Source organism: Sorex fumeus, unplaced genomic scaffold (genome assembly GCF_029834395.1).
Source record: "Sorex fumeus unplaced genomic scaffold, SorFum_2.1 ptg000131l, whole genome shotgun sequence".
In the NCBI taxonomy this organism is placed as follows: Eukaryota; Metazoa; Chordata; class Mammalia; order Eulipotyphla; family Soricidae; genus Sorex; species Sorex fumeus.
In genome coordinates, this window is record NW_026606188.1 from 21,781,627 (window position 1) to 21,809,183 (window position 27,557).

General features: G+C 43.8%; 1 protein-coding gene across 2 annotated transcripts in view; it reads left to right on the forward strand.

Annotated features, from left to right (window-relative positions):
* Positions 1 to 27,557, forward strand: part of TRIM33 (tripartite motif containing 33) — a 121,863-nt gene that overhangs the window by 23,335 nt on the left and 70,971 nt on the right. For both annotated transcript variants that reach the window (XM_056139022.1, XM_056139023.1), the window contains exons 2-4: positions 15,205 to 15,323; positions 15,746 to 15,890; positions 16,030 to 16,162. In XM_056139022.1, coding sequence (XP_055994997.1) covers positions 15,205 to 15,323; positions 15,746 to 15,890; positions 16,030 to 16,162 — 397 coding nt within the window. The remainder of the gene's footprint in view (positions 1 to 15,204; positions 15,324 to 15,745; positions 15,891 to 16,029; positions 16,163 to 27,557) is intronic.

Below are 27,557 nucleotides of genomic sequence, written 5' to 3' on the forward strand. Positions count from 1 at the left end.
GGATTCTGAACTGGTGGAATAAAATTACTCTTCTATCAGTAATATTTGAGATATTCATTCTCTTCATATTCTCGCTGATAAATACTTGGCATTACCTTTCTTCAATATTTTAGCCATTCTGATACAGTGTAGTGGTATAGCATTGCAATTGAATTTGCATTTCCTTGATGGTCTATAAATTGATTGTTTTGATTGTTTATTGACCTTTGGATATCTTTGACATGTCCAAATAGTGTCCATATTTTTGGGGAAGATGGGGGTGTGGGGTGGGGGACTGCCTGGCGGTGCTTCTGGGTCTTCCTGGCAGTGTTTGGGAAGCCATATGGGGTGCTGGGGATCAAACTTGGGTTGGTTGCCTTATAGTTGTACTATCTCTCGGGCACATTTTTTTTTCCTATAGGTTTTTTTATTGATTTACGGTATGTTTCAGAATACATCTCAAATGCGTATATTCTCGTCCTCAGTTACCACTGAAATTCTAGTACCAGTTATGCTGAAATTGACTCTCTGCCTCACTCACCCTGCTTCCTCTTCCTTCTGGTAACCGAGTCAAAAGTAATTTTCTCCACAGTGATATTTAATTTCTGATTAAAATGTTTTGGAGATGTTCTTTGCTCAGAAATCTTTGATGTTATTAATATATCCACTCTAAAAATACATGACAACTTTATTATTTCACGAGCCGTATGTATCTTTTACACATTTTAAGTCTAGTTTAATGGGTTTTAGTATAGTCACCCAGTGTGGTTGCATCACCACAGTCAGTTTTAGAGCATATTTTATTCCAAAACAGCAGAACGACCCTGTGCCTTTAGTAGTTCTTTCCCAGTCAGCCCCCAGGTCCCCTTCCTGTCCTCAGCACCTGCCACTCTGCCCTCTGTGTATGTGCTTATTCTAGAAGGGGGGCAGAGACTAGGTCACCCCCTGCTCTCTGTATGTATGCTCCTGTTCTAGAAGGGAGGCCTGGCGTTAAGTCACCTCTACTTTCTCTATGTGTACACACCTATTCTACAAGGGGGCTGAGGGCCAGGTCACCCCTGGCAGACTGGAGGATGGGGCTGAATGCTCTTAGGCCTCTGTGAAGAGAGTGCCCAGAGGCTGGAGATTGCTTAGTAATTCCTGGAAAAGGACTTAATCAACCATGCCTGCAGACACCCATGGGTCTGGAAACCCCTGAATTTGGATTTGGAGAGCTTCTGGTTGGTGCAGATGTGCCTTGCTGGGGGAGTTGGAGAAGGCTAGCTGGAGAGGACTTGTCAGCTCTTGGTTCCTCACATCCTCCCAATACTTTGTTCCTTGCTCTCCTCGATTGGGTTCTTTCTTTCTTGTATCTGTATAATAAACTGGTGGTAGTAGTAGAAAAGCACTTTGGTGAATTTTGTGGGCCATTCCAGTGACTTAAGATTCTGAAAAGGGGCTGTGGGAATTCCCTGAATTTTTGTACTTGGGCAATCCTGCAGTACCAGCCAGGACTCACTGCATGCAGATCGTGAGCTTCTCTTCAAGAGTTTCTTTGCAGTGTTTTTAATGTACTTTAGTATTCCCCCCTGGCTTTACTGTGTGTCCTTACACTTGTGCTCTAACGGTTATGAAAACATCCTTAACTTAATAATACAAGCTAATTTAGGTTAATACTGTGATTTCAAAAGCTTCACTTCATTTTTGTCTTCACCTCCCCTCATTGTTGGCATTGCAGCTCCTGATCAGGAGCTGTTCCATCTTGACTTGGCTGTGACGCTTGCACACTCGCCAAGTTCATAATCGGGGTTCAGTCATACAATGATCCATCACTGATCCCTCCACCAGTGTACATTTCCCACCACCAATATCCCCTGTTTTCCTCCCACCATCCCCCAATAGCCCACTCCCCACTCCCAGCCTCCCTCTATGGGAGGTACTTTCCTTTTTGCTCTCTCTCCTTTTCCTTTTGTGCATTATGATTTGCAATACAGGTGCTAGAAGGTCATGGTATTTGTTCAGGGCATTCGGTATTTTTATTGGGACTGTAAGGCTGAAGTAGCTTTTCAATTGGGTGGCAGCTTTGGGGTGTATGGGTACTGCCAAGGCTTCTGGAAGTACAGGGAAGTGGGGGGAGGTAGTCCATCCCAATCCCAAGAAAGCCTGGAGATTTCAGTCACAAAACTCGCATATCAAAATTTTCATCAGATTATATCTTGGTGAAGTTTGTCCTGAGAGGGTGGAGTCAGGCCAGGGGTATGGCAGTGATTTTGAATTGTGGAAGCAAGTGGCTGCTGGGGGCTTTGCTTTGCTTGAGCGGCCCCCAGGCCAATCCACTCCCTCCAGTTTACCCTGATCTATTCAGCCATGCTAAGATTAACTGCAGCTTTTGATCTCTTTAGAGATTTATGGGTCTCTGAAAGTAGGCCAATAAATGAGCTTATATAGCTGAGCTGGAGGTGGTTTGTGGATGTGGCTCCCACATGCCTAACTTTTGGCTGTTTAATTTCTTGGAAAACTTGACCCCAAGTTGTTGGGTCCAGCCAAAGGACAGCGGCAATTTTGGGGTATCAGGAAGCCTGAAGGCACCATCAGGCTGCTGATGCACTCACCCCACAGGTAGACATGATAGCGGCACCATACCCTCTATTTTAATTTTTTAATTTTTTAATTTCTTTTTGGCTTTTTGCGTCACATCTTGGCTTTGTATGCCGGATTTACTCCTGGTGGTGCAAACACCCTATCCTCTGTACTATCACTCTGGTACCTCCTAATTTTAAATGTGGAACGCTTTTCCTAATATTTCTAATGATTGTAATTGCATTTCTCTGAGAATTTCCCGCCAGCCCTTTTTTTCTTTTCTTAAAAAAAAGCCAAAACTCAGTTTCTCTGTTCCATTAGTTCTGCCTCATTAGAAACCAGTCAGGTAGTTTTGATTGTTTGCCTTGGTTTCTCTTAAGTTAATGAACCTGTTCAAATGGGATATGTTTGGTCTTGCCTATTCATGAGTATAATTCCCTTACAGGGTCAAGTTTGATGGTGTGTATAGCTAGAAGCCTGCCTCATGAGCAAAGGGGAGAAGACAACTGGAATAGAGAAGGGATCACTAAGAAAAAGATGGCTGGAGGAATCGATAGGGATGGGAGATGTGTGCAGAAAGTAGATAAAGGACCAAATATGATAATGTCTCAGGGTCTGTATTGCAAACCATAATGCCCAAAAGTAGAGTTTATGGGGAATCATGTCTCATGGAGGCAGGGGGAGGGTGTGAAAGGGAGGTATAACGGGGATATTGGTGGAGGGGAATGTGCACTGGTGGAGGGATGGGTGTTTGATCATTATGTGATTGTAACTCAAGCATGAAACCTTGTAACTATGGTGTCCTCCCGTTGTTCATCGATTTGCTCCAGCAGGCCCAGTCCATTTTGAGACTTGTTACTGTGTTTGGCATATTGAATACATCACGGGTAGTTTGCCAGGCTTTGCCGTGCAGGTGAGATACTCTCGGTAGCTTGCCCCAAGAGGGGTGGAGGAATTGAACCCGGCTATGCCGGGCTGGCTGTGCGCAAGGCAAATGCCTTACCACTGTGCTATCGGCTCCAGCCCATAACTATGGTGATTCAATAAAATTAAAAAATAAAAGAAAGAAAGAAAGAAAATTTGTTTCTGCTCTAATGGGGGGAAGGTATGGAACTGAAAAGAACCATTCTGGAGCCATGACCATGGAACAGGGTTGCATGGTTGCTTGGCTTCACCCACTGCACTGTGTCCTTTAGGAAGCCAACTGATTTCTGCAGAAGCTCCATCAGTCTCTGGATCATGAGAGAACTACTCCACCCCCAGCTCTGCTAGGGAGGAGAACAACAGTGTGGCTACTACAGGGAACTAGATGATTAACTGGAAAGTGCATCCTGGACCTGGCAGAAGAAACGAAGTTTTTCATGTCTTCCATGGTCTGCAAAGTTCCTCACTGACAATAAGCACACCAGCATACTTTTTAAAAATTTATTGAAATTTATCTCCTATACTGACCAGTTCCTCCAGCCATCTTTTTCTTAGTGATCCCTTCTCTATTCCTTCTCTGCCTTCTCCCCTTTGCTCCCGAGGCAGGCTTCCAGCTATGGAGCAATCTATCTGTCCCGTGCATCTACTAACCTTAGGTCAGAAACAAATTCTCATACAAGTTCATTGTATTCAGCACAGATAGGTGTAGTGACAAGTCCTCTTTCCTGTCACGTCACTTAGAAAATTTAGAATTCCTCTAATTTTGAATTTACCTGAATTCAAGGATAATGCTGCGGTTTTTGACTATAAAAAAATCTATGAACAACGGGAGGACAGTGACAGTGATAGTTACAAAATAATTTTAAAATGTTATTTGTACCCACAAATTTCTGTTACTGTTATAAAAACTATTTCAGATAATATTGAGTATCAGTAGCACAGGTAGGGCGTTTGCCTTGCACGTAACCAACATGGCAGACCCGAGTTCGATTCCTCTGCCCCTCTTGGAGAGCCTGGCAAGCTACCGAGAGTATCTCGCCCGCACGGCAGAGCCTGGCAAGCTACTCATGATGTATTCGCTATGCCAAACACAGTAACAACAAAGTCTCCGATGGAGACATTACTGGGCCTGCTCGAGCAAATTGATGAATGGGAGGACAACAGAGTATTGGATTTAGATAGATATGATTGCTGATTTAGTCATGATTTCTTTTTCTTCTTTTAAATATTTATTTTTATTAAAAAAAAACACCATGATTTACAAAGTTGTTCATTATACAGTCATTTCAGGCATTTAGTATTCCAACACCACCAGTGTGACCTTACTCTTGATTTCTCATTATGCAGATTTTCTGAATTTTATTTTATTTTATTTTATTTTTTTTTATTTATTGAATCACTGTGGGAAAAGTTACAGAGCTTTCGGGTTTAGGTCTCAGTCATGTAAATATCAAACACATTTCCCTTGACCAGTACTTATTTTTAACCCGAACCCCAATAGAACCCCACCTCCCACCCCTCCCAATTCCTGTGAGGCAGATGAGTTCTAGTTAATACTCTATCTACTTTGACTAGATACATTGTTTCGATAGAAGATGCACAATTATTGTTTAGAGTTTACGACCCCCCCCCCCCCCCCATCAGACATGCTGAAACAGCGTTGTGAAATGATTTGCTTTCTACAACTTGGTTTAAGAATAAAATGATGTTGCGCGGCCACAATAGCGGCCGCGCGGTTTTGGATTTCTGCTATTTTACTTATTAACCCTGGAAGAATTTCTATTAAAAGTTAGATAGTTAAGAGATTGGTTTCTGTGCTCTGGAGTCGTGGCCGTGCCGGAGAGCCGCTCGTGGGGGGCAACTGGCGACCTCGGTCGGGCGTGAAGGACGGCCCATTACGCCCCCCTTCCCATGAGGTCCCTGCCGCTCCCATCCCCGCCTCAAACCTGCTGTCCACAAGGCTCCCGTGCGGCCGCCATCTTTCTTTCCAGAGAGGAGCCGGCGAGTGGCTCAACACCCTTTCCCCTCCGGGCAGGCATGCTGGCGTGGTTTAACACATAGTCCATTTGCTTTTCTGCTCCAAGCGGGTGGCTCTCTGTGCTAAGTCCTTGTGCCTCTGGGGCCGTGGCTGTGCCGGAGAGCCGCTCGTGGGGGGCAGCTGGCGACCTCGGTCGGGCGTGAAGGACGGCCCATTACGCCCCCCTTCCCATGAGGTCCCTGCCGCCCCCACCCGCGGCTCAAACCTGCTGTCCACAAGGCTCCCGTGCGGCCGCCATCTTTCTTTCCAGAGAGGCAGATTTTCTGAATTTTAAAGGTTGATTTATCTTTAAGATTTAAATTAAACTTTTGTAATCAGTGCCAGGTTCTTTTTGTTTGTTTTGGAGCAGCTTGGCATTCCTTCTGGTTATGTGCTCAGGGATCACTCCTGGTCAGTTTGGGGGGCCATATATGGTGCCAGGTATTAAACCCAGGTCGGCCTGTGCAAGACCAGCACCTCATCTGCTGTACTATCTCACCACCCCAATCACTTAAATGATTATATTTGCAAATAAGAGCCCACAAATAACTATGACTTCAGTTTATTTTAGTGTTATGGTTAACGATAGCACTGTCCTCCCGTTTTTTATCAATTTTCTCGAGCGGGCACCAGTAACATCTCCATTGTGAGACTTGTTACTGTTTTTGGTATATCGAATACACCATGGGGAGCTTGCTAGGCTATTCCATGCAGGCAGGATACTCTCGGTAGCTTGCCGGGGTCTGAGAGGGATGGAGGGATTGAACCCGGCTTGTCTGAGTGCAAGGCAAACGCCCTACCTGCTGTGCTATTGCTCCAGCCCACTACTAAAGTATATTATAGAATTAGTGATTTTTATCTATTTCTAATTAATACTTCAACTCCATTGTTTTCATAAACAATGTGGAGTGATAGCACAGTGGGTAGGGCATTTGCCTTGTACGCCACCAAACTGGGTTCGATTCCTCCGCCCCACTCGGGGGGCCCAGCGAGCTTCCAGGAGTATCTTGCCTGCATGGCAAAGCCTGGCAAGCTACTGTGACGTATTCGATATGCCAGAAACAGTTACTGGTACCTGCTCGAGCAAATTGATGAACAATGGGAAGACAGTGCTACAGTTAAGGTTAGTGGTAAAATTGACCATGGAAGGAATTTTGCTGGATTTTTACCAGCACCATTTAAATACATATTACTGCATGGCATTATTTTGTAGGAGTTAAGATAATTCTGTTAAAAAATTTTATTTTCTGTATTTTTTCTCTGTATAAAAGTGTTTTTATTCTGCCCTGCATCATTCTTCCTTCTGTTTTCTTTCTTTATTGCATTCTTCTGTGTAAAACTGGCCACTGTATTTAATGTTTCATCTACTGTTAGTTACCCCATTGCCACCTTCTCTTGACAAACTCCATAATAGGTGCCTATCATATGAATGCTGAAAGGAAGAGAGATGAACAGAAGATTAGTGCCAAATGAAAGGAGGAATTTGCCTATACCTTTTGAACGCCTATATGTCTGGAGTTGCCTGATAATCTTATTCTTCCCAGACTCTCTCTTCTGCTTAAGTAGATGGGGCGGATGTGACTTTATCTTGGAGTTCCATCCAAGGGGGGTGCGGGGGGGAGAGGAAGGAAGGAGAAGGGCCCTCTCCTCCCCTGTCCCACAAGACTTGGGAATTTCTGTCACCGCCACTTGCACCTGTAGCTTCTTGCTGATTTCTAGAAAATGATGGCCGCCAGAGCTTCTAGAGGGCAGGTGGAGGGACAGCATCTGCCCCCCGTCTGGAGCGGCCTAGCAAAAAAGGCTTATTGCGAAGTCTCGGACCATCTCTGCAGCAAGTTGCTCGGGTCTGAGATTTATTTGTGTGTCTCCATTTTTATTTCTGAAACTTTAAACTTTTGCTTTTTCAAAGGCAGATGTGTATTTTTTGAACTCTGCTTTGATTATTTATGTTTTAGTCACTTGCGTGTTTGAGTGGGGAGACTGCTGGTCTTCGCACATTTGCTTACGTTCATTTTGTATGCCAGTCCACCGTCACCTTAATTCAACTAAATCATACTTTAAATATGTGGACATAGTTTGTGGGTCTGTATATATTGGACCTCTAAAGTATTTTATATATGAATTTATTAAAAAAAAAAAAACAACGTTCTGGGACCAGCGGGTAGGGTTTTCACTGTGCACACAGCTGACCCAGGTTCAATCCCTGAGCTTCCAGGAGTGATCCCTGAGCACTGCTGGTGTGATCCCAAAACAAAAACATCTTGTTGTTTTCTTTCTTTCCCCCAGAGATATAAATGCTAGTGAATTGGCACTTAAAGAAACTTAATAGATTTCTTAGAATTTCAGCTCTGAAGTAATGAAATCATATAATTTGGTGGGGGGGGGGGGCACTCTTGGCTCTCCACTTAGGAATTATTCCTGCTGGTGTTTGGGGGACCATATGGGATTCCGAGGATCTGGCCTCGTTTAGCCTTGAGCAAGGCAAGTGCTCTCCCCACTGTTCTGTTGCTCTGGTTCCTGAGATCAGATTTAAGTATATTATAGTTAAAATTTTTTAGCTTAGCTTTGGAATTCAGAATTTAGTTTTGTTTGTAATGAAGGAGAAACCTTGATGAGTAGCATCAAGTTACTGAGTTAGGAACAACAATCATTTGATACTCATGAACAGAATAATTTCAAAATTCATTGACAGTGAAATATCACAAAAAGATTCCCTAAGAAGCTTCAACTGTTCTTGACTTGGAAATAAGGTGTCATGGCTGCTGGGTAATCTGTTGGTTGTTATGTAGTCAACATAGGAATGGAGTGACTTTCATTGGTCTCTGCAGACAAGTTTATTCTCCTGTGTCTCATTGGAGTTACTTTTGTGTCTTATATTTCTGAATTCCAAGTTTCCCAGGAAATTGCTATGGCAATTTAGTCATTCTTAGATAAAACTCCATCATGTCATCCCCCTCCCCATCGCCATCTGTGCTCTGGGTTGTTTTTTCTTTATTCTTCAGGTATCCTTTGTGCCTGCATTTCTAAAAGTTGCTTTAGGCTGTACCCCTTCCACTTCAATTTGTTTGACTATTAGTCCTCTACATGTTTTGATATTTCAGTGGCAATTGATAATAAAACACTGTCAAACCGTCCTCCTGTTGTTCATCAGTTTGCTCGAGCGGGCCCAGTAACGTCTCCATTTTTTTTTGAGACTTGTTGTTACTGTGTTTGGCAAATTGAATATGTCACAGGTAGCTTGCCAGGCTTTGCCATGCGGGCGAGATACTCTTGGTAGCTTGCTGGGTTCTCCGAGAGGGGCTGAGGAATTGAACCCGGCTTGGCCGGGCTGGCTGTGCACAAGGCAAATGCCCTACCGCTGTGCTATCGCTCCAGCCTAGATAATAAAAATTTTATTACAAAATGATACCAGTTTTGCCATATTGAGTTAGAAAATAGAGAATCTATTTTGGGGGGGGGGTGGTAGGGGCCATATCTGGCAGTGCTGGGGATTACTCCTGGTTCTGTGTTCAGGGATTACTCCTGGCTGGCTTCGGGGACCATAAGGGATTCAGGGGATTGAACCCAGGCTACCTGCTGTGTGATATATCTCCCCTACCCTAGAATCGAGAATCAAGTTTTGCTAAATTAAAAAACAAAGCAACAAACCCAGACAAAACACTTAGTGTGGCTTACATCAGATTATTAGTTTACAGAGGTATACATGAGAACTTTTATAATATTTAGTATTCTTGCTAAGAACGGATTGTAACTCCATATTTTGTATCCTTCAAAAAATATTCCTTCATTTAAATGTTGCAGTTTTTAATTGTTCTCAGTATTTTATATAAATATGTTAATGCAGATGTGCTTGTAGCTGGAGGTTCTTTGTCCTTTTAGTTATTTCTTCAACGCTCTTGAAGGCATTCCAAGCCGCTCTCTTCCTCCTGCGCAGCTCGGGTGTCAGGTCATTTGTCATGTTGACTTCTCGACCTAGGTACACATAGCTATTGCATTCGGAGATGGTGGTTCCGTTGAGAGCGAATGGAGCATCAGGAACAAGGCTGTTTCTCATAAACATTGTCTTCGTAAGATTCAACTGTAGTCCAACCTTTCCACATTCACGGTCAAAGTCGTTCAGCATTTGTGCCGCTTGGCTAATGTTTGGTGTTATTAGAACGATGTCATCAGCAAAACAGAGGTGGTGTAGTTGCCGACCATCTATCTTCACTCCCATGCTTTCCCATTCCAGTCATCGCATGATGTTCTCGAGGGTGGCACTGAAGAGTTTTGGTGAAATGGTATCACCCTGCCGAACCCCTCTCTTGATATGGATGATTACTTCTTTGTAGAATGGTGAGATCTTGGTAGTGAATCCGCAATAGAGCTCACGAAGGATCCTGGTGTATTGAGTTTGTACGCCCTGATTGGCTAGGGCTTCCATAACCGCTTCCGTCTCAACAGAATCAAAGGCCTTCTTTAAATCAATGAACGTTAGACAGAGCGGCATCTTGAACTCCTGAGAAACCTCAATGAGCTTAGTAATCGTGTGGATATGGTCAATGGTACTGAATCCTTTTCAGAATCCGGCTTGTTCACATGGTTGTCCTTCATCTAGTGTTCTGCTAATCCTATTCAGGATGACTCGAGTGAACAGTTTGTAGATGACAGACAATAGGCAGATTGGGCGATAGTTGCCAATGTCGTGGATGTCTCCCTTCTTGTATAGTAGTACAGTCCTGCTGGTTTTCCATTGGGATGGAACCTTGCATTCAGACAGGTAGCGTGTGAAGAGTCGAGCTAATGTATTGATGAGTACTGATGGTAAGTTCTTCAGGTGTTCAGGTCTGATCTTGTCTGGGCCAGGTGCTTTTTGTTTCTTTACCGATGAGATGGCATGTTGGATTTCGGACGGGAGAACATTGGGAACGACATATCCATCATGTGGTATGTGGTATGTGGGCAAGTGGACGTGGCTATTAAAGAGATCTGAGTAGAAGTCATGAATAATCTTCTCCATTGCCCTTCTGGAAGATGTGATAAATCTATCATGATGTTGTAGGGCAGTCATCTTGGTTTTGTAGTTGGTGAAGGACAGGCGGGCATTACGAATGCTATTCCCAGCTTCTGCCGCATCTACCAGTACTGCTGCTCTCCTGTTTTTGAGGTCATCCTTGATGGCTTCTCTGCACTGCTTTGCCAGTTCGGGTGTTCGCTTGTGGTTGCCTGAGGCATGTGCCAAGCCACATTGGCGAATAAGTTCAAGGGTGTTTGAAGAAAGACGGTTTTTTGTGGTTATCTCTCTCTTGGCATTCCTCGCACAATCATGGAGGTGCTGAATCATTTGATCGTATTCCTCATTAATGTTGTCAATGACGGCATCTTCCCATGTTGCCGCAACAGAGCCAAAGAGCTCCCAGTTGGTGGTCGTTCTGGGAGTCTTCTTAAACCTTGCATTCTTTTCTCCTCGTTCTGTGAGGTAGAATTTTGCACGAAGAAGACGGTGGTCTGATCCCATTTGGAATTTTGGAACAACAGCAACATCGGTTAGGCAAAACCGCCGATTGAATATGATGTGGTCTATTTCATTGTGGAACCGTCCATCAGGAGACTCCCATGTCCAACGTTTAGATTCAGCCTTTTGGAACTGTGAGTTACCATGGAAGGTTTTGGTTGACATGATGAACTCAGACAGTCTGTCACCCTGTTCCAGAGACCTGGACCCTACGAAAACAGGATGAGAACGCTATTCGGGTCTCTCAAAGAGGAATCGAAAGAGCTATGCTTGGAATATCACGATTCACTCAAACGAGAGATAGTATCCTGAGTTCTGATCTTCGTCAACGCTCAAGAATCAGGGACGCTGTCTCATTTGCCAAGACATCAAAAATCAGATGGGCTGGACATGTAATGAGGTTTACAGACAACCGCTGGACTAGAGCCATTACTGATTGGATTCCACGGGACATCAAAAGATCACGTGGACGCCCACCTACAAGATGGTCAGACTTCTTCGTGAAGACCCTAAATGATCGGTTTGAGGCTCTGCATGTTTCTAGAATGAACAGATACCATTGGGCTACGCTAGCACGCAACCGGGATGAATGGAGATGTTACTGGCACCCGCTCAAGTAAATCGATGAATAACGGGGATTAAGATTAAGTGATTTAGTGATTTTATATAAATATAAATAAATAAATATATATATATATATATATATATTTCAGCGAGCCTGGCAAGCTACTGAGTGTATATCACCCGCATGGGCAGAGCCTGGCAAACTCCCCATGGTGTATTCGATATGCCAAAACCAGTAACTATAACAGGTCTCATTTCCCTGTAACTATAACAGGTCTCATTTCCCTGATCCTGAAAGAGCCTCCAACCATTGTTAAAGACCAGTAAGGAGCAGCTGGTAAAATCTCAGGGCTGGGATGAATAGAGACGTTACTGGCGACCGCTCAAGTATATTGAAGAACAACAGGATGACAGTGATACAGTGATATAATTAAAAATATTTCATAGCTTCAATTCTTTATTTTACCTTTCCCTTTGTTAGCTTTGCAGAAGCTATTCTTGGCTTGAGTGATGATTCTTTCTGAGTTGGCTGTTTCAGACTTAGTGATTCTCTCAGAGGTCTCGGCAGGAATTAGAATCTTGTCACTGCTCCTCGTGTGGTCGCACAGAATGCATGGTCCTCACTGGCAAGGAGAGTTCGCTCTGCTTCACCCCAAGGGGAAGGCATGAGGGGATCCCTCTAGTCCTCCAGTGTCCATGGTGTTTATTGAGTGGTCAGACCCTGGGAGTGCAGCCCCACCACAGAACTGACCACCACCTCAGATGCCTGCTCCACTCCCCAATCAGCATGTGTCGGCCTTGCTTTGGGTTTATACTGAAACCCTCTTTATCAGGCACAATATTCCAAGCATTTGAAGATCACCCGCCATGAACCAGTTCTGATGATGGTGAAGGGTTTGAGCGATTCAGACTAGTTAAGAAATTTCTTGCATGCTAGTAAATGCATGTTAATTTTTTAGACTATGTTTGACTCGCTTTTAATGAAAACTTAATTGATTGTCTGAAGTTACCTACTTTTGTATTTTTGCCCTTATGGTTTCATACACTTAACACCTCTGTGATTATTTTGTTTCTTGGTAGGTTTTAAACTCATACTCGAAATTATTTTAAAAATTGCAGTCTCTTTCCCCTTTTTACCATATTATTGCTTCCTTTGATTTGAAAAAGTACTTGAAAATTGTTTCATGTATTTCTCTTGAGTATTTTGATTATATTTTGCTTTCAAATATATAATTGTAAATTTGAATTTGCTGTAGCAGTGTAGATTTGTCTCCTGGGACAAAGATATTTCTGCTCTTAGGATTTTTTTTTTCCCCCATTTTCCATTAGGCCCACTGTAAGGTTCTGTATTTGTGTCCTTACGACTCTTGGGGATTGTTTTCTCTGTTACGGCATTTTTTACAGCTGTGCATGGTATAAACTAAAAATTTCAGGGGCCAGAGAAATAGTACAGTGGGTAAGGCACTTGCCTTGTTTGCTAACTGTGATTTGATCCCTGGCACCAGCATATTGCTCCTTGATCACCTTAAGGAGTGATCCCTGGGGTTGGAGCAATAGTACAGCAGATACAGCATTTGACTTCCATGCAGCTGACCCAGGTTCCATCACCAGCATCCCATATGGTCCCCCAAGCACCTCTAGGAGTAATTCCTGAGCACAGAGTTAGGAATAACCCTGAGCATCACTGGTGTGACCCAAAAAAGCAAAAAAAAAAAAAAAAGGCCAAAATAAAAAGAGTGATCTCAGCACAAACCAGGAGTAAGTCCTGAGTACCACAGGGTGGACGGAACCCTAAACATTATATACTAAGACTGGAGTGCAGCGGTTAGTATGCTTGCCTTGCACACAGCTAACCCAAGTTTGATCCTTGGCATCCTATATTGTCCCTTGAGACAGCTAGGAGTGATGAGTGCAGAGCCAAAAGTAAGTTCTGAGCACCATTGGCTCAAAACAAACAAAAATTATAGACTAGTCTTGAATGCCTTCTTGTCAGCAGGGGGGTGTCTTCTATGTTTTATGCTCAGTTTTGTGACTGATAATACGGTAGAGTCTTTGTTAGTTGACGGTATTCTTTCTTCGTTTGGGGGTGGGGACATACCAAGGATGCTCAGGGCTTATTCCTGGCGGGACTTGGGATCCTGTGTGGTGGCGGGGATTCACCTGGGTTGGCCTCATGTATGGCAAGTGCTCTGCCAACTGTACTTTTACTCCAGCGACGCCTCCCGTCCCCCAACCCCCCACCCCCAGGTGCCATAAACGTGGTGGCATTAAAAAAAAGTATAGTTATTTTATTTTCATACTGTTATGAACACTAGTGTTGGTTGACTCGCTAAGTTTTACTAGGTTGGAGCAAATGTGTAGTAGGTCTGATTCCTTTGGTAGGTTCTGAATAGAGGATTCATTTCCTAGTCTTTTTCAGCTTCCAGTGTATTTCCCATTCTTGGATCCAGAGTACATTGCATGAACCTTTGCTTGCATTATTAGCCACCCTCTTCTTCTTGTTAGTTTTGGGTCACAGCTGGTGGCGTTTAAGGGCTCCTGCTTCCAGGGTTGTGCAAGGTCAGGTTTCTACTTCAGCCCCCTGGCCTGCATACTGCGCACACAGGCCCGTGCAGCTGCTCCTAGCTCCTGAGAGGGCTTCTCTGGTTCCTTTTTAAGGGCTCCCTTTTGATAGCTGTATAGTCCAGTTTCAGAATCCTTAGTTTAATACCATTTTGAATTTATTTTATTGTCTGATATGACATGGAAAGGTGGGGTCTCAGGAAGTAGCACCCATACTTTTTGGGAATCTATTGTTCAGCCAACCAATAGAATAGAGAAAATCCTACCCCATATTTTACTGGTTATTTTCTTTCCCTAAATGCAGGGCATCATTTTCATTTTCCCCTAGTGGAATTACTCAGTAGAATATTTTACCTTTTTTTTTTTTTGGCCACATCTAGTTGTGCTTAGGGCTTACTCCTGACTCTGCACTGGGGTATCATTCCTGGTGTGTTGGGGAACCAACTCTTAAAGCCCATTTCTTTCATTATCTATAGTGTCTGTATGGTCATTATATGCACTTTTATTTTTTTCTGAATGGTATTTTCTCACAGGGCTCCATGCCAGGCTGTTTTTACTCGGGGCGCCCCAGAGCGGGGTGGGTGGGAGTCCTCCCTGCCCCAAGGGACCCAGCTCCGGCAGCTAACCTCCATTACCCAACCGCCGCCATGCTCCAGGCCGCTTTCCACACGCTCGGGCCGAGCCTCACATATGAGTGAACATATTTCTGGACACATCATAAGACACTCCTTACCCATTTTCCATAATTACTACACCATATTTGATAGAGAAACACACACACACACACACACACACACACACACACACACACACACACCACCTCTCAGAGAGCCTGGCAAGCTATTGAGAGTATCCCGCCTGCACAGCAGAGCCTGGCAAGCTAGCTGTGGTGTATTTGATATGCCAAAAACAGTAATAATAACGGGTCTCATTCTCCTGACCCTGAAAGAGCCTCCAATACATTGGGAAAGAGGAGTAGGGAGAGACTGCTAAAATCTCAGGGCTGGGACAAATGGAGGCGTTACTGGCGCCACTCGAGTAAATCGAAGAACAGCAGGATGACAGTAATACAGTGATTTTCTAATATGTCTGTTCTTTGTTGTAGTTGGTGTAATACGGTGTCCAGTATGCCGCCAAGAATGCAGACAGATAGACCTTGTGGATAATTATTTTGTGAAGGACACTTCTGAAGCCCCAAGCAGTTCTGATGAAAAATCAGAACAGGTATGCTTCTCGGATTGTCTTCTATATTTCTATCTCAATATTAGTATGTAAACTGTAGAAAATTGTGTTTGGATAGTTACATACTTTATGGTGGTTCTGCTAATAGTCCCACCTTTAAAATGGAAAATGAATGATAGTTTATTTTTTATACATTTATTAAATGAGACAAAGTCATTATTTAAAAGTTCAAATTTTATACAGCTTTTGTGTTCTGATACTTAGATGTTTACCCATCAGAATATTTAATTTGGATGAAAAAATATTAAATTTGGATTGAAGATAAAGGGATAACAATTTTATACCAAGTGCTTGAATTGGTAAATATTTGATAGCACATGGCAAATATTAGAAAGCTGTGTGCTTTTTTAGAAAATACAAATCTGTGTTTTATGAACTGTGTCAGTATTTATTTCCTTTTTAAGGTATGTACTAGTTGTGAAGACAATGCAAGTGCGGTTGGCTTTTGTGTAGAATGTGGAGAATGGCTATGTAAGACATGTATCGAAGCACATCAAAGAGTAAAATTCACTAAGGATCACTTGATCAGGAAGAAAGAAGATGTCTCAGGTAAGATAGAAGCAGATTTAATAATTAACAATTAGTTACTTTTTACTTCTGCAACATACCTACTTTATAAGCTTTGGATACCCATAGGAATTTGTCCCCAAATTTTATTTAGTTTAAACTGTCTTTTATTTTGCTGCAGAGTCTGTTGGAGCATCTGGCCAGCGCCCAGTGTTCTGCCCTGTGCACAAACAAGAACAGTTGAAACTTTTCTGTGAAACATGTGACAGACTAACATGTAGAGACTGTCAGCTGCTGGAGCACAAGGAACATAGGTACAGCAGGCACACTGCTCATGGAGATACTAAAACCTTCTTATGAAATGATTTGTCCAAGTGAAGTAATTGCTCCATAATTTTATTAACATTTTGATTCTTAATTTTACATATATTTTATTACTGACAACAGGATTTACTTTGGTAACTAATTGGTTTTCTCATTTCTAGTTATTAATATTTCTTAAAATATATCGTGGATTTTTGACTTCACAAGATTGTAGTTGTTATTTCTATGTTTGCTATGCCTCTGATTCATATAATCATCAACTGTACCTTAGTATTTATACTTTGGGCTGTCCCAAAGTGGTTCATTGATATGGCTAAATGGTAATCTCTTATTTTATCTTGTTTATTTATTTTGCTTTTTGGATCATACCCAGCAGTGCTCAGGGGTTACTCCTGGCTCTGCACTCAGGAACCACTCCTAGTGGTGCTCGAGGGACCGTACAGGATGCTGGGAATTGAACCCGGATTGGCTGCTTGTAAGGCAAATGCCCTACCCGCTATGCTATCGCTTCAGCTCCAATGATAATCATTTTAGCATCAAAGCATAAATATACTGTTTTTCATCTTAGACAATTTGTAGGAAAATGTGAATTTCTATTATCTAAGTTAGAATTGTACAAATTCTTTATGCATACCTTTATATTTCAACAGTTTACCCTCAATTCAATACTGTTCATTTGTTAATTCCAAAGTATTCTGAAATTACACAGAAATTTCTAGACATAAAATCCTTCAGTAAATTTTCAAGTTTTTATGACATCTGTTTCAAAGAAAGGGTAGACTAAGTTGAATTAACCACACTTCAAATATATTCCTTAACTGCTCTTAGAGCTTTTCTTTTGTAGACCCACTAATCCGTTGAATTCTCTTAATTGTTTCTAATAGCAAATAAATGGCAGATTCATAGTTGTTTCTGCCACTTTCTGAGTGCTCCATGTTCATTTACTTCATAGGAGAGAAGGTACAGGAGCAGGGAGCTTCTTACTGGCAACACGAACAATATGTACACATTTTCATTACTAGTGGTAGAGCTAGAGTTTTAGTCTATATGCTTATTTTCTGCTACTTATCATATACGATATAGAATATATGGAATCTCTCACAGTTCACTACATAAGGTAATGTTCTTTTTCATAATGCTTGTTATACAGAATATTTATATAGAGTGATGCTTTAAATGTCTCTGATTTGTTTGAAAATGTTCCATCTTACCTGAAAGTTGGCTGAAATTTTACTTGAAGTAACCAATCTAATGACTTTACCATAGGGCGAATTATATTTTCTTAAAATAACATTTAGAAAGCATATTAAAAGTTTTTATTGGGGGCTAAGCATGGTTTGTTTATCCATTTTTTTAAAAATTTATTTATTTATTGAATCACTGTGGGAAAAGTTACAAAGATTTCAGGTTTAGGTCTCGGTCATGCAAATATCAAACACCTTTCCCTTTACCAATACTTATTTTTCACCACGAAGAACCCCAATAAATCCCCACCCCCCCACCCCTTCCAATGCCTGTGAGGCAGATGAATTCTGGTTAACACTCTATCTACTTTGACTAGATTCATTGTTTCGATAAAAGATGCACCATTATTATTTAGAGTCGTCCCCCCCCCCCCCCCCCCCCAATCAGACATGCCGAAACAGCATTGTGAAATGATTTGCTTTCTACAGCTGGGTTCAAGAATTAAATGGTGTCCAGTCCAAGTTTTGGATTTCTGCTATTTTACTTATTAACCCTGGAAATATTTCTACTGAAAGTCAGATAATTAAGAGATTGGTTTCTGTGCTCTGGAGTCATGGCCATGCCACGAGAGCCACTCGTGGGGGGCAACAGGTGACCTCGGTAGGACGTGAAGGACGGGCCGGAACGCCCCCCCTTCCCATGAGGTTTTAGTCGCCCCATCACCCCCGGCTCATACCTGGCTCTCCACAAGGCTCCCATGCGGCTGCCATCTTTCTTTCCAGAGGGGGGAGGGCAGAAGGGAGCAACACCCTTTCCCCTCCGGGCAGACATGATGGCGTGGATTAACGCATAGTTCGTTCACTTTTCTGCTCCAAGCTGCTGGGTTCTGCATTAAGTCCTTGTGCTTCTGGGGCCGTGGCCGTGCCAGAGAGCCGCTCGTGGGGGGCAACTGGTGTACCCATTTCTTATAATGGCACCATGGTGGGGAATAAGGGGGTCTGGGCAGTCAAATCCTGTAGGAGAGGCCCGGATTTCCCCAGCCCTGGCTCTGGACTCTAGGTGCTTGGAAGCGGGCAGGGCAGTATGTGACTTGCAGAGAAGCTCTCAGTCAGACACTCACGTAGATGGTACCAGGAGTGGTGCGCCTGTGGCTCGCCTTTTACCTTCCCTTTTCCTGTCTGGGTTTTGGTTTGGAGGAACATTGCTTCATCATACTGATGGCATCCTGGTGCTGTGCACCTTGTGCCTGCAGATCCCCTTAGGGAAGCAAACCACATGCATGCACACCCACACACATGCCTCCCCATAGAAGCCAACCACATGCATGCATGCATGCCCACACACATACCTCTCCATGGAAGCCAACCACATGCATGCACATCCACATACATGCTTCCCCATGGAAGCCAGCACTCTCCTTTCCCTTTCCCTCTTCTTCTCTCTCCCTCTCTCCCTCTTTTCCTCTCTCTCTTCCTCTCTCCCCCTGTCTTCTTGGCTTCTGTGAAGGTAACAGCTGGGTGAGGAGGCTGAGTGAGACATTAGATTGATTATCTTTGTTTTCTGTTAGCATGGTTTTTCATCCGTTCCGTTGCTGTGGCTGCTGGGATGATGGAGGCTCTCTCACTGTGGGTTGTGAGGCTCACCCCGTATTCTCGGAACTCCTTCATGGCAGCGCCCCAGTGGGGGTAGCCCTCAGTGCACACACGCAATTGCTGAGGGTCGCATTCCTGGCTGGGGTGCTCAGACATCTTAGTTTTGATGCTCTCCAGGAGACACAGCTTCTGAGGATCATACGCGAAACATATGGTGCTGGCACACAGCTCAATGTGACATCCTAAAGATTGCATTCTCAGGTCATGCAGGCGGCAGCCGCTTCTCTTCCAGAGATTGACCTGATTCAATTCCTGGCACCCCGTATGGTTCCCCCAAGCACCACCAGGCTTAATTCCTGAGTGCAGAGTCAGGAATAAGCCCTTAGCCCACACCCCTTTTCCCTCATCCCAGAAAGCAGGGAGTCTGTATGGGAATCCTGGGGTGAATCTAAGGACCTTACATACAAGATGTGTGCCTTTACCTGAGCCACCCCTGTTCGCTTGAGCCGTGTGTGCACATGCAGTTTGTGCCCCCATTGATGGTCAGAAGCCAGAGAGTAAAGGAAGGTTTCCCATGTAACAATGTTTACCCTGGTGCTACTTCAAAGTTTAACTTTCAGTGTTTCCCTTTCTTCCCTTTACCATGTTCATGTTCTCCCGCCTTCCCAGTTATATGTAAGTTAGTAATTATCTCTTTTTGGTGCTGGTGGGGGAAGTTTGGCTTACACTAGCTTAATCCTGGCTCTGTGCTCAGAGATGACTCCTGGCAGTGCTCGAGGCCCATGTGTGGTTCTGTGGTTCCAGGGGTGTCTGCCTGAAAATTTCTGTGCTGTTTGACAAGTCTCAATAATTTTGAATATTTTCTTTAGTTTGACAGATAGATTATTGCTGAATTCATGGATAAATTTAAGAAATGAACTTTTTTTTTTTTTTTTTTTTTTGCATTTTGGGTCACACCTGGCAGTGCACAGGGTTTACTCCTGACTCTGCACTCAGGAATCACTCCTGGCAGTGCTTAGGAGACCATATGGGATGCTGGGAATCGGACCTGGGTTGGCCACGTGCAAGGCCAACATCCTACCCTCTGTGCTATTACTCCAGCCCCAGAAATGAACTTTAAATGAACCGAGGTTCCTGTTACTGTCTTTATAATTGGTCTCTGTGCTTTGAGATTTATTTTGCCAAATTAATAATCGAATATTGCCAGGATTATTTTGCTGTAGTTTACTCCTCTCCCTTTGTAAATACCCTTCAAAGGTTCCCTGTAATCCATCAATGTTTAAGTGTTCAGGACAGCATACTTTTTTACTTTTCCTAGCAGCTTCTTTCCTCTTCATTGGTGCACATATTACTACTGCGTCCAGAGATTTTCTGGTTAGAAAAGTCCAGTAGCTGCTTACCACAACACCCCAGGGGTTTTACTGTGTATTTTAGTCTGAGTGAATTGTAATACTGAAAATCATGTTTGAGTGTGGCACATAGGAGCAAAAGCTGAGGTGGGGGGTAGCTAATGATATTTCCTGATGTTTTAGAGGTAATATTTCTTTGGCAGCTTCTGATACTTTTGCTAAGATTTGTCAGTAGCGTGTGTGGGCCTGTATCTCCATTGCTTTAAGGCAATCACTTTCCTCTTCTGTTTCTGAGGACTGTTGTGCCTAGATAGTGTAGTGTGGTGTCTGTTCCAGCAGAGTTGACATGCAAGTCAAGGGGAGCACTTGTTATTGAGTGCTGTAGTGGGACCTTTGCTTTAGGGCCAGGGAGGTGACGGGCACATTCTTCTCATGCCCAAGCCCTAGTACTTCCGGGACTCACAGACAAAAAGGAAAAAGCCTTTATTTCAGTGCCTTAATGTCTGCTTTATTCACCCTGAAGTTTTTTATTTTTAATTTTAATAGGGGCCACACTCCTTCCAGCTTAGCCTGGTGGGGGCCAGCAGTGCTGGTGGTAGGTGGGGTTTTCTGCTCAGTGTCTGTCTGTGCTGTGCATGGTGGTCGGGAAAGGGGGGTATGTTGTACTGGAGATTAGCCTCCAAGTTTTATTCCTTTAGCTATTAAACTTGCCTTTCAAAAAGCCATCAGGGCTGGAGTGATAGCACAGTAGGTGGGACCTTTGCCTTGCATGCGGCCAACCTGGGTTCGATTCCCAGCATCCCATATGGTCCCCTGAACACCACCGGCAGTGATTCCTGAGTGCAGAGCCAGGAATGGCCCCTGTGCATCACCAGGTGTGACCCAGAAGCAAAAAAAAAAAAAAAAAAAAAAAAATTAAAAAAAATTGGGGCTGGAGCGATAGCACAGCGGGTAGGGCGTTTGCCTTGCATGCAGCCAACATGGCCAACCCGGGTTCGAGTCCCAGCATCCCATATGGTACCCCGAGCACCGCCAGGAGTAATTCCTGAATGCATGAGCCAGGAGTAACTCCTGAGCATCGCTGGGTGTGACCCAAAAAGCAAAAAAAAAAAAAAAAAAAAAAAATTAAAAAAGGCATCAAAGATTTCTTTTTTTTTTTTAAATATGATCATCTAGTTTGTAGCAAATATTTAGTTTTATTTATTTCTTTATTTATTTTGCTTTTTGGGTCACACCTGGTGATGCACAGGACTCACTCGTGGTTCATGCACTCAGGAATTACTCCTGGCGGTGCTCGGGGGACCATATGGGATGCTGGGAATCGAACCAAGGTCGGCTGCGTGCAAGGGAAACGCCCTACCTGCTGTGCTATTGCCCCAGCCCCAACATCAAAGATTTCTATCCTATTGGATAAATTCTTTGGCTTTGTTTATTTTTCCCTCTTTGGGGGTCATGAATCACCAGTTAGAATGTGTAAGGTCCATCAAGGATACCTAGACAAAAATTTTTGACCCTTACTGACCAAAAAATGTAATAATATTATTGAACAATAAATCTCAGATCTTTGTTAGACTTTGCAGTAGTACGGTTACACGGTGTGCCTGTTTAAAGGAGTCTTCTAATTGGAATTTACAGAGATCTATCCAAAAGCCGTGCTTGATATGTGAATATCCTGTCTTTGTAATGCTAGTGTATTGTATGACTTACATAAAAAGCTCATCAGCCATTTCTAGAGAAGGATAATCACCTATCTCAGGTTACAGGTTACAGTGACTTGTACCCAGTCCACTGGGCTCACTGCCCCTTTGGGAATAACTTGCTGCTTGTGTCTTGGGGCTGTTCATCAATCAGTGAGTTGCACCAATTTATACGTTGTTCTGTTCTATCATATTCGAGTGCAGAGTTACTGCCTTTTTGTTTTGTTTCATTTTGGGACCATATCTAGTGATGATTAGGTCTTACTCCTGGATCTTCTCTCGAAGATCATTCCTGCTGGAGCTGGAATATGGAGTGCTGGGGGTCTAATCTAGGTTGACTGGGTGAAGGGCAAGTGCTGTACCCAGGGTTACATTGCTCCAGCCATGGTGGTGTCTTTAAGCAGTAACTCTCACAAGTAAGGTTTATTACTGTTAAAGGTTCAGTTTAAAAGTGAGGCAGAATCTAGGAGAATTCCAAAAGTGATCTTTCTAGTTATCCTAGAGGAGTCCTGGATATACTTAACTCCTCCTGCAGTGGTATGTGAGTGTTTGTGGAATATTGCCAACCGGGGAGGTTTATCTGAGCCAGGGCACCCAGAATTTTTATTGAATCTTTGTTATCCAGTTAAGTTTTACCACCCATATGATTCCCTTTTCTCTGGCCCATCCTGAAGTTGAGTATTTGCATGTGACCTAAGGACCCCACTATAAATCACATGGTTACCATGGGGTCCACAACTCCATGTAAACAAAGATCTTTTATCAGGCAGTGCTCTCCAGGCTCCTAGAGTGCCTCTCAGTAGCCTAGTGCAGCCCTCTCTTTGGCAAGATGATTTTTTCTAACAAAAATTGTCAAATTGCAAAGCTGACTCAAGAGTAAGTAGGTAACTTGACTTAACAAAAAAATACAAGAAACTGAACCTATTAAAGAATGAGTCCTGGGGCTTGAGTGATAGCACAGCGGGTAGGGCGTTTGATTTGCATGTGGTCAACCCGGGTTCGATTCCCAGCATCCCATAGGGGCCCCTGAGCACCACCAGGGATAATTCCTGAGTGCAGAGCCAGGAGTAAACTCTGTGCATCGCCAGGTGTGACACCCCAAAAAGGGAAAAAAATAAATAAAGAATGAGTCCTTTGGGCTGGAGCAATAGTAGAGCAGAAAGGGTACTTGCTTTGTACATGGTTGACTTGGGACCCACTCCCAGCACCCCCTGAGCATCTCTAGGTGTGGCGCAAACACAGGACAAAATAAAAATCTCTCTCCTTCCTCTCTCTGTGTCTCTGTCTGTCTGCCCCCCACTTTCTCTCTCACACCCCCCCCCTAAGATTCATATTTGTAATAGGAAGAGAGCTGTCGTTTTATTCTGGTCATTTCTTTGTCTCTACTGGACTGCAGCAGTCACTGCAAGAGCCTTTTCTGGGAGGGTGTGGATTTTCAACCTAGAATTCCTTTGCTAAGCTACTAATTCGAGTAAAATGTAGACATTTTCCCAGCATGTAGGGATTCAGAAGTGTCTTTATGAGAGATGATAATCCACACAGATTGTTAAGCCATGAGAGTGTGTAGGGATGCCTGAGTGACACAAGTGAAGCCACTAGTTTAGATTGGAGCATGAGGACCAAGGACCCTGTGGAAGATATAACTAGAGAAGAAAATGCAAACATAAAAATACAGCTGGGAAATTGAGATGGCAACCCAGAGCATGTGGGTCTGTCAATTGGTATTTTTATTGGGGTGTCTCCTAAAGGCCTCAGTGATGAGGCAGATTTTGAGACTACGGAAGAATGAATGAAGCGAGTCCTAAAATGGAGTTTGTTTCTGGTATGAAGAAAAGTAGGTAGAGCACTTGACAGGCTTTAGAGACCCTTGTTTGAGAGAGGGAAGATTGGTCAGAGGGGCAGGAAGGGCTAAATTATTCAGTGCTTTGTCTGACATAAAAACAAGTGCCAGGGGCCAGAGTGGTAGTACAGTGGGGACAGCACTTACCTTGCACATGACTGATTCGATCCCCAGCATCCCACATACTTGAACATCGCTGGAAGTGATTTCCTGAGCTGCACCAGGGGTAACCCCTGAGCATCGTCCCCCACTCTGCCACCTATGTGTAAGATACTGAGCAGTGAGGTGATGTTACACGTTATTGTTTTATGCCGACTGTGGTGAGATGATGATGATGATGATGATGATGATGATGATGATGATGATGATGATGATCTTTGCTTTTTGGGTCACATCTGGCGATACACAGGGGTTACTCCTGGCTCATGCACTCAGAAATTATTCCTGACAGTGCTCGGGGGACCATATGGGATGCTGAGAATTGAACCCAGTTGACCGCATGCATGGCAAACACTCTACCCACTGTACTGTCACTCCGGCCTCCAGCCCCTGGTGAGGAGAGATTAAAGGCAGTGTGAGGACAGAACCTGGTGACTACTAGGAGACTTTTCAGTAATTGAGACAAGAAGTAATTGGTCTTGATTAGCCTTCTGACATTGGAGATAGTAAAACGTAATCAGGTCCTCTGTATTCTGAGTGTGTATTTGCTGTCTGAAACCATGATGTAGAGATCTGCTAATGTATGGGGTTTGAGATAGAGATGCATCAGTAAGGCAGGGGTTTTGGGTTTTCTGGGAGGAGAAGCATGAATTTTCTGAGAGAAGGTTATGTGAAGGCATGTTATTCAGGGAACCTGTAGTTAAGTTTTGAGGCCTCATAGTAATATAAAAGCTGATTTACGATAGTACTAGGTTACATATGATAAAGAAATATGGGAAGAATGGTAATGTAAGTGTTGCATTATTGTGTATATGAGTTTTGGGGGTGAAACGGTGTGGGGATGGGGTATGCTGAGCTAACCCAGGGTCTCATACGTGTGAAGCATGTGCTCTACCGCTGATCTCAGGTTCTCAGTCTCTGAGATGGCTATTTAGGCCTGCAGTTTAGCAGGTGGACCAAGGCCACTCCTGTTCTCACCAGAGTGGGAGAAGAGCAGGTCCTCAAGGTCTGTTATCTTATTTATCCTGGGGCAGGATAGTACTCATATTGTCACTTTTTGTTTGTTTTGTTTTGGGGCCACACCTGGTAGTGCTCAAGGGTTGCTCCTGGCTCTGCACTCAGGGATTACTCCTGGTGGTGCTCAGGGAACCATATGGGGTACTAGGGATCGAACCCAGTTGACTCTCTGCAAGGCATGTGCTGTACTATCTCTGCTGGAGCCCACCTTCCACCCCCGCCCTCCAAGTGAGCTCAGGCTATTCCTGGCTTTGCGTTGCAGACTGAGGATTGACCCTAGTGCTGGTGGTACCTGGGGAACCATGTGTGGTGTCAGGGATTGGAAAATGGGTTAGCAGGATGAAAGGCAGGCGCCCTCCCTTCTGTGTCAATTTCTCCCCCACCCCAAAATACTCTTAGTGTCTTTTTTCCTGGCAATTTTAAGATACACAGATTTGATCTTTCAGTAACCCAGTTTTGGTGTTTGATCGCTTTTGTCCTTTATACTACCACGGACAACTGTGGCCATACACTTGGTGTGATTTCTGAGATCACATTCCCTCTCAAGCCTTTCTCTGCAAGCACCCTCTGCAAGAAACTTTTCACTGTAACTCAGTTTATTTAGTGCTACAGCTCCACAGTTACTTCTTAATTTGCAGTGCCTGGGATCAATCCCAGGACCGTACACATAAGGTGTCCCTCTGCTTCTGAACCATGTCCCCCTGTCTCCATGACTATAGTTTTGATCATGATTGTACTGCCCTTTCACCAAAATCCATTCTTTATGGCTTCACCTAGCCCTTTATCCATTTAAATTTCATTGCTGGTCATTTCCCCTCCCTTGTGTTCGAGTTTGACTCCTGTATCCAACTTGGTTGAATTTGCTTTTGGAAAATCCAGTGAACTCTCCCCACTTTCACCAGTTTTACCACTTGTATCATGCTATGCTTATGTAGGAAGAATAAAATGCATAATAGCACTGACTTACCTTATCCTCAGTTTATATATAGCACGTATCTCAAGTGGACCCTAAATGTGGCTGACAGTCATACTATGCATTCACACTTTTTTTCCCTTTTTTTTTTAATAATGTAGGAGTACTGCTATTTGTTCAGCCATTGATTAAGCTCATTGAATTGGGCATGAAGTCCACATTACTTTTTTTTTTTTAATTGTATCACCATGAGATAGTGGTACAAAGCTTTCATGTTTGAATTTCAGCCATACAATGATGGAACACCCATTCCTCCACCAATGCGCACTTTCTACCACTCACATCCCGGTCCTCACCCTGCCTCTATGGCAGACAATTTCCCCAATACTCTCTCTCTACTTCAGGCATTATGTTTTGCTTGAAATTTCCCACCAGCATTCAAGTCTATCTGCCAGGGCAGATGCTAGATCATTTATTTTCCATTGCTCATTTTGAGTATCATGAGCTCGCATGGCCGCAGTTGTAAATGTAAATTTCTAGATTGTAAATGATTGGGTTCCAGAGACATCTCTGTATGGCACTAAAACATTTTGGGATTCAGTTGGGAGTGTCTGGGCTAGGGCTGTTGGTGCGCTAAGTTGGAGCCCAGAGGCAAATTTTGGGTGTGACAGCTTGTCTTCCAGAGGCTGGGGCCTTGCGGAGGGAGCCCAGGTCCTCTGCTGCCATGCAGCCTGGAGATTCAGTCCTGCACCCGAATACCTGGGCCTTGCTTGTGGAAGCTCTTGGTCACTGAATCCCATCTCGAGTAGGTGGTGAGACTGCACCTTCTTCATCTTGGGTTCCCTGGTGATATTGACCCGGTATGGGGCCTGGAGAGATCTCCAGCTCTATGGTGTCTTCCAGAACTTGCTTCTGTGTCTCTGGGCCAGGACTGTTGGTGCACTAAGATTCACATTACAAAATTTTCAGCAGGTTATATCTTGGTGAGGTCTATCCTGAGATGGTGGAGTCAGGTTGGGGGTATGGCAGCGATTTTGGATTGTGGAAGCAAGTGACTGCCAGGGTCTCTGTTTGGGCAGGCACAGGCCAACACTTCCCCCCCCCCCAATTTAACCCGGTCTGTTCAGCCATGTACAGGTATGAGCTTTCTTTTCTGTGGCTTTTGATCTCTTTCGAGATTTCTTTATGGGTCTCTGAAGCAAGGCCAGCAGTAGAGCTTACAGGGTGGCACTGGAGTTGGTTCGTGGGGGTGACTGCCAGTGCTTCTACATGTATTGGGAAGTGGGGGAAGGTAGCCCATCTCAATTCTGAGAAAGCCGGGAGATTTCAGTCACACAACCTGCATACCTGAATTTTTGGCAGATTATATTTTGGTGAGGTCCGTCCTGAGATGGTGGAGTCAAGCCAGGAATATTGTGATTTTGGATTGTGGAAGCAAGCAACTGTTGGGGCTCTTCTTGGGCAGGCCACCAGCTCAACCCGCTCCCCTCTGATTTACCCCTGTCTATCCAGCCATGTGCGGGTCCGAGATTAATTGTGACTTTTGATCTCTTTTGAGATTTATCTATAGGTCTCTGAAATAAGGCCAATAAATGAACTTGTATAGCTGAGCCGGAGGTGGCTTGTGGGTGCG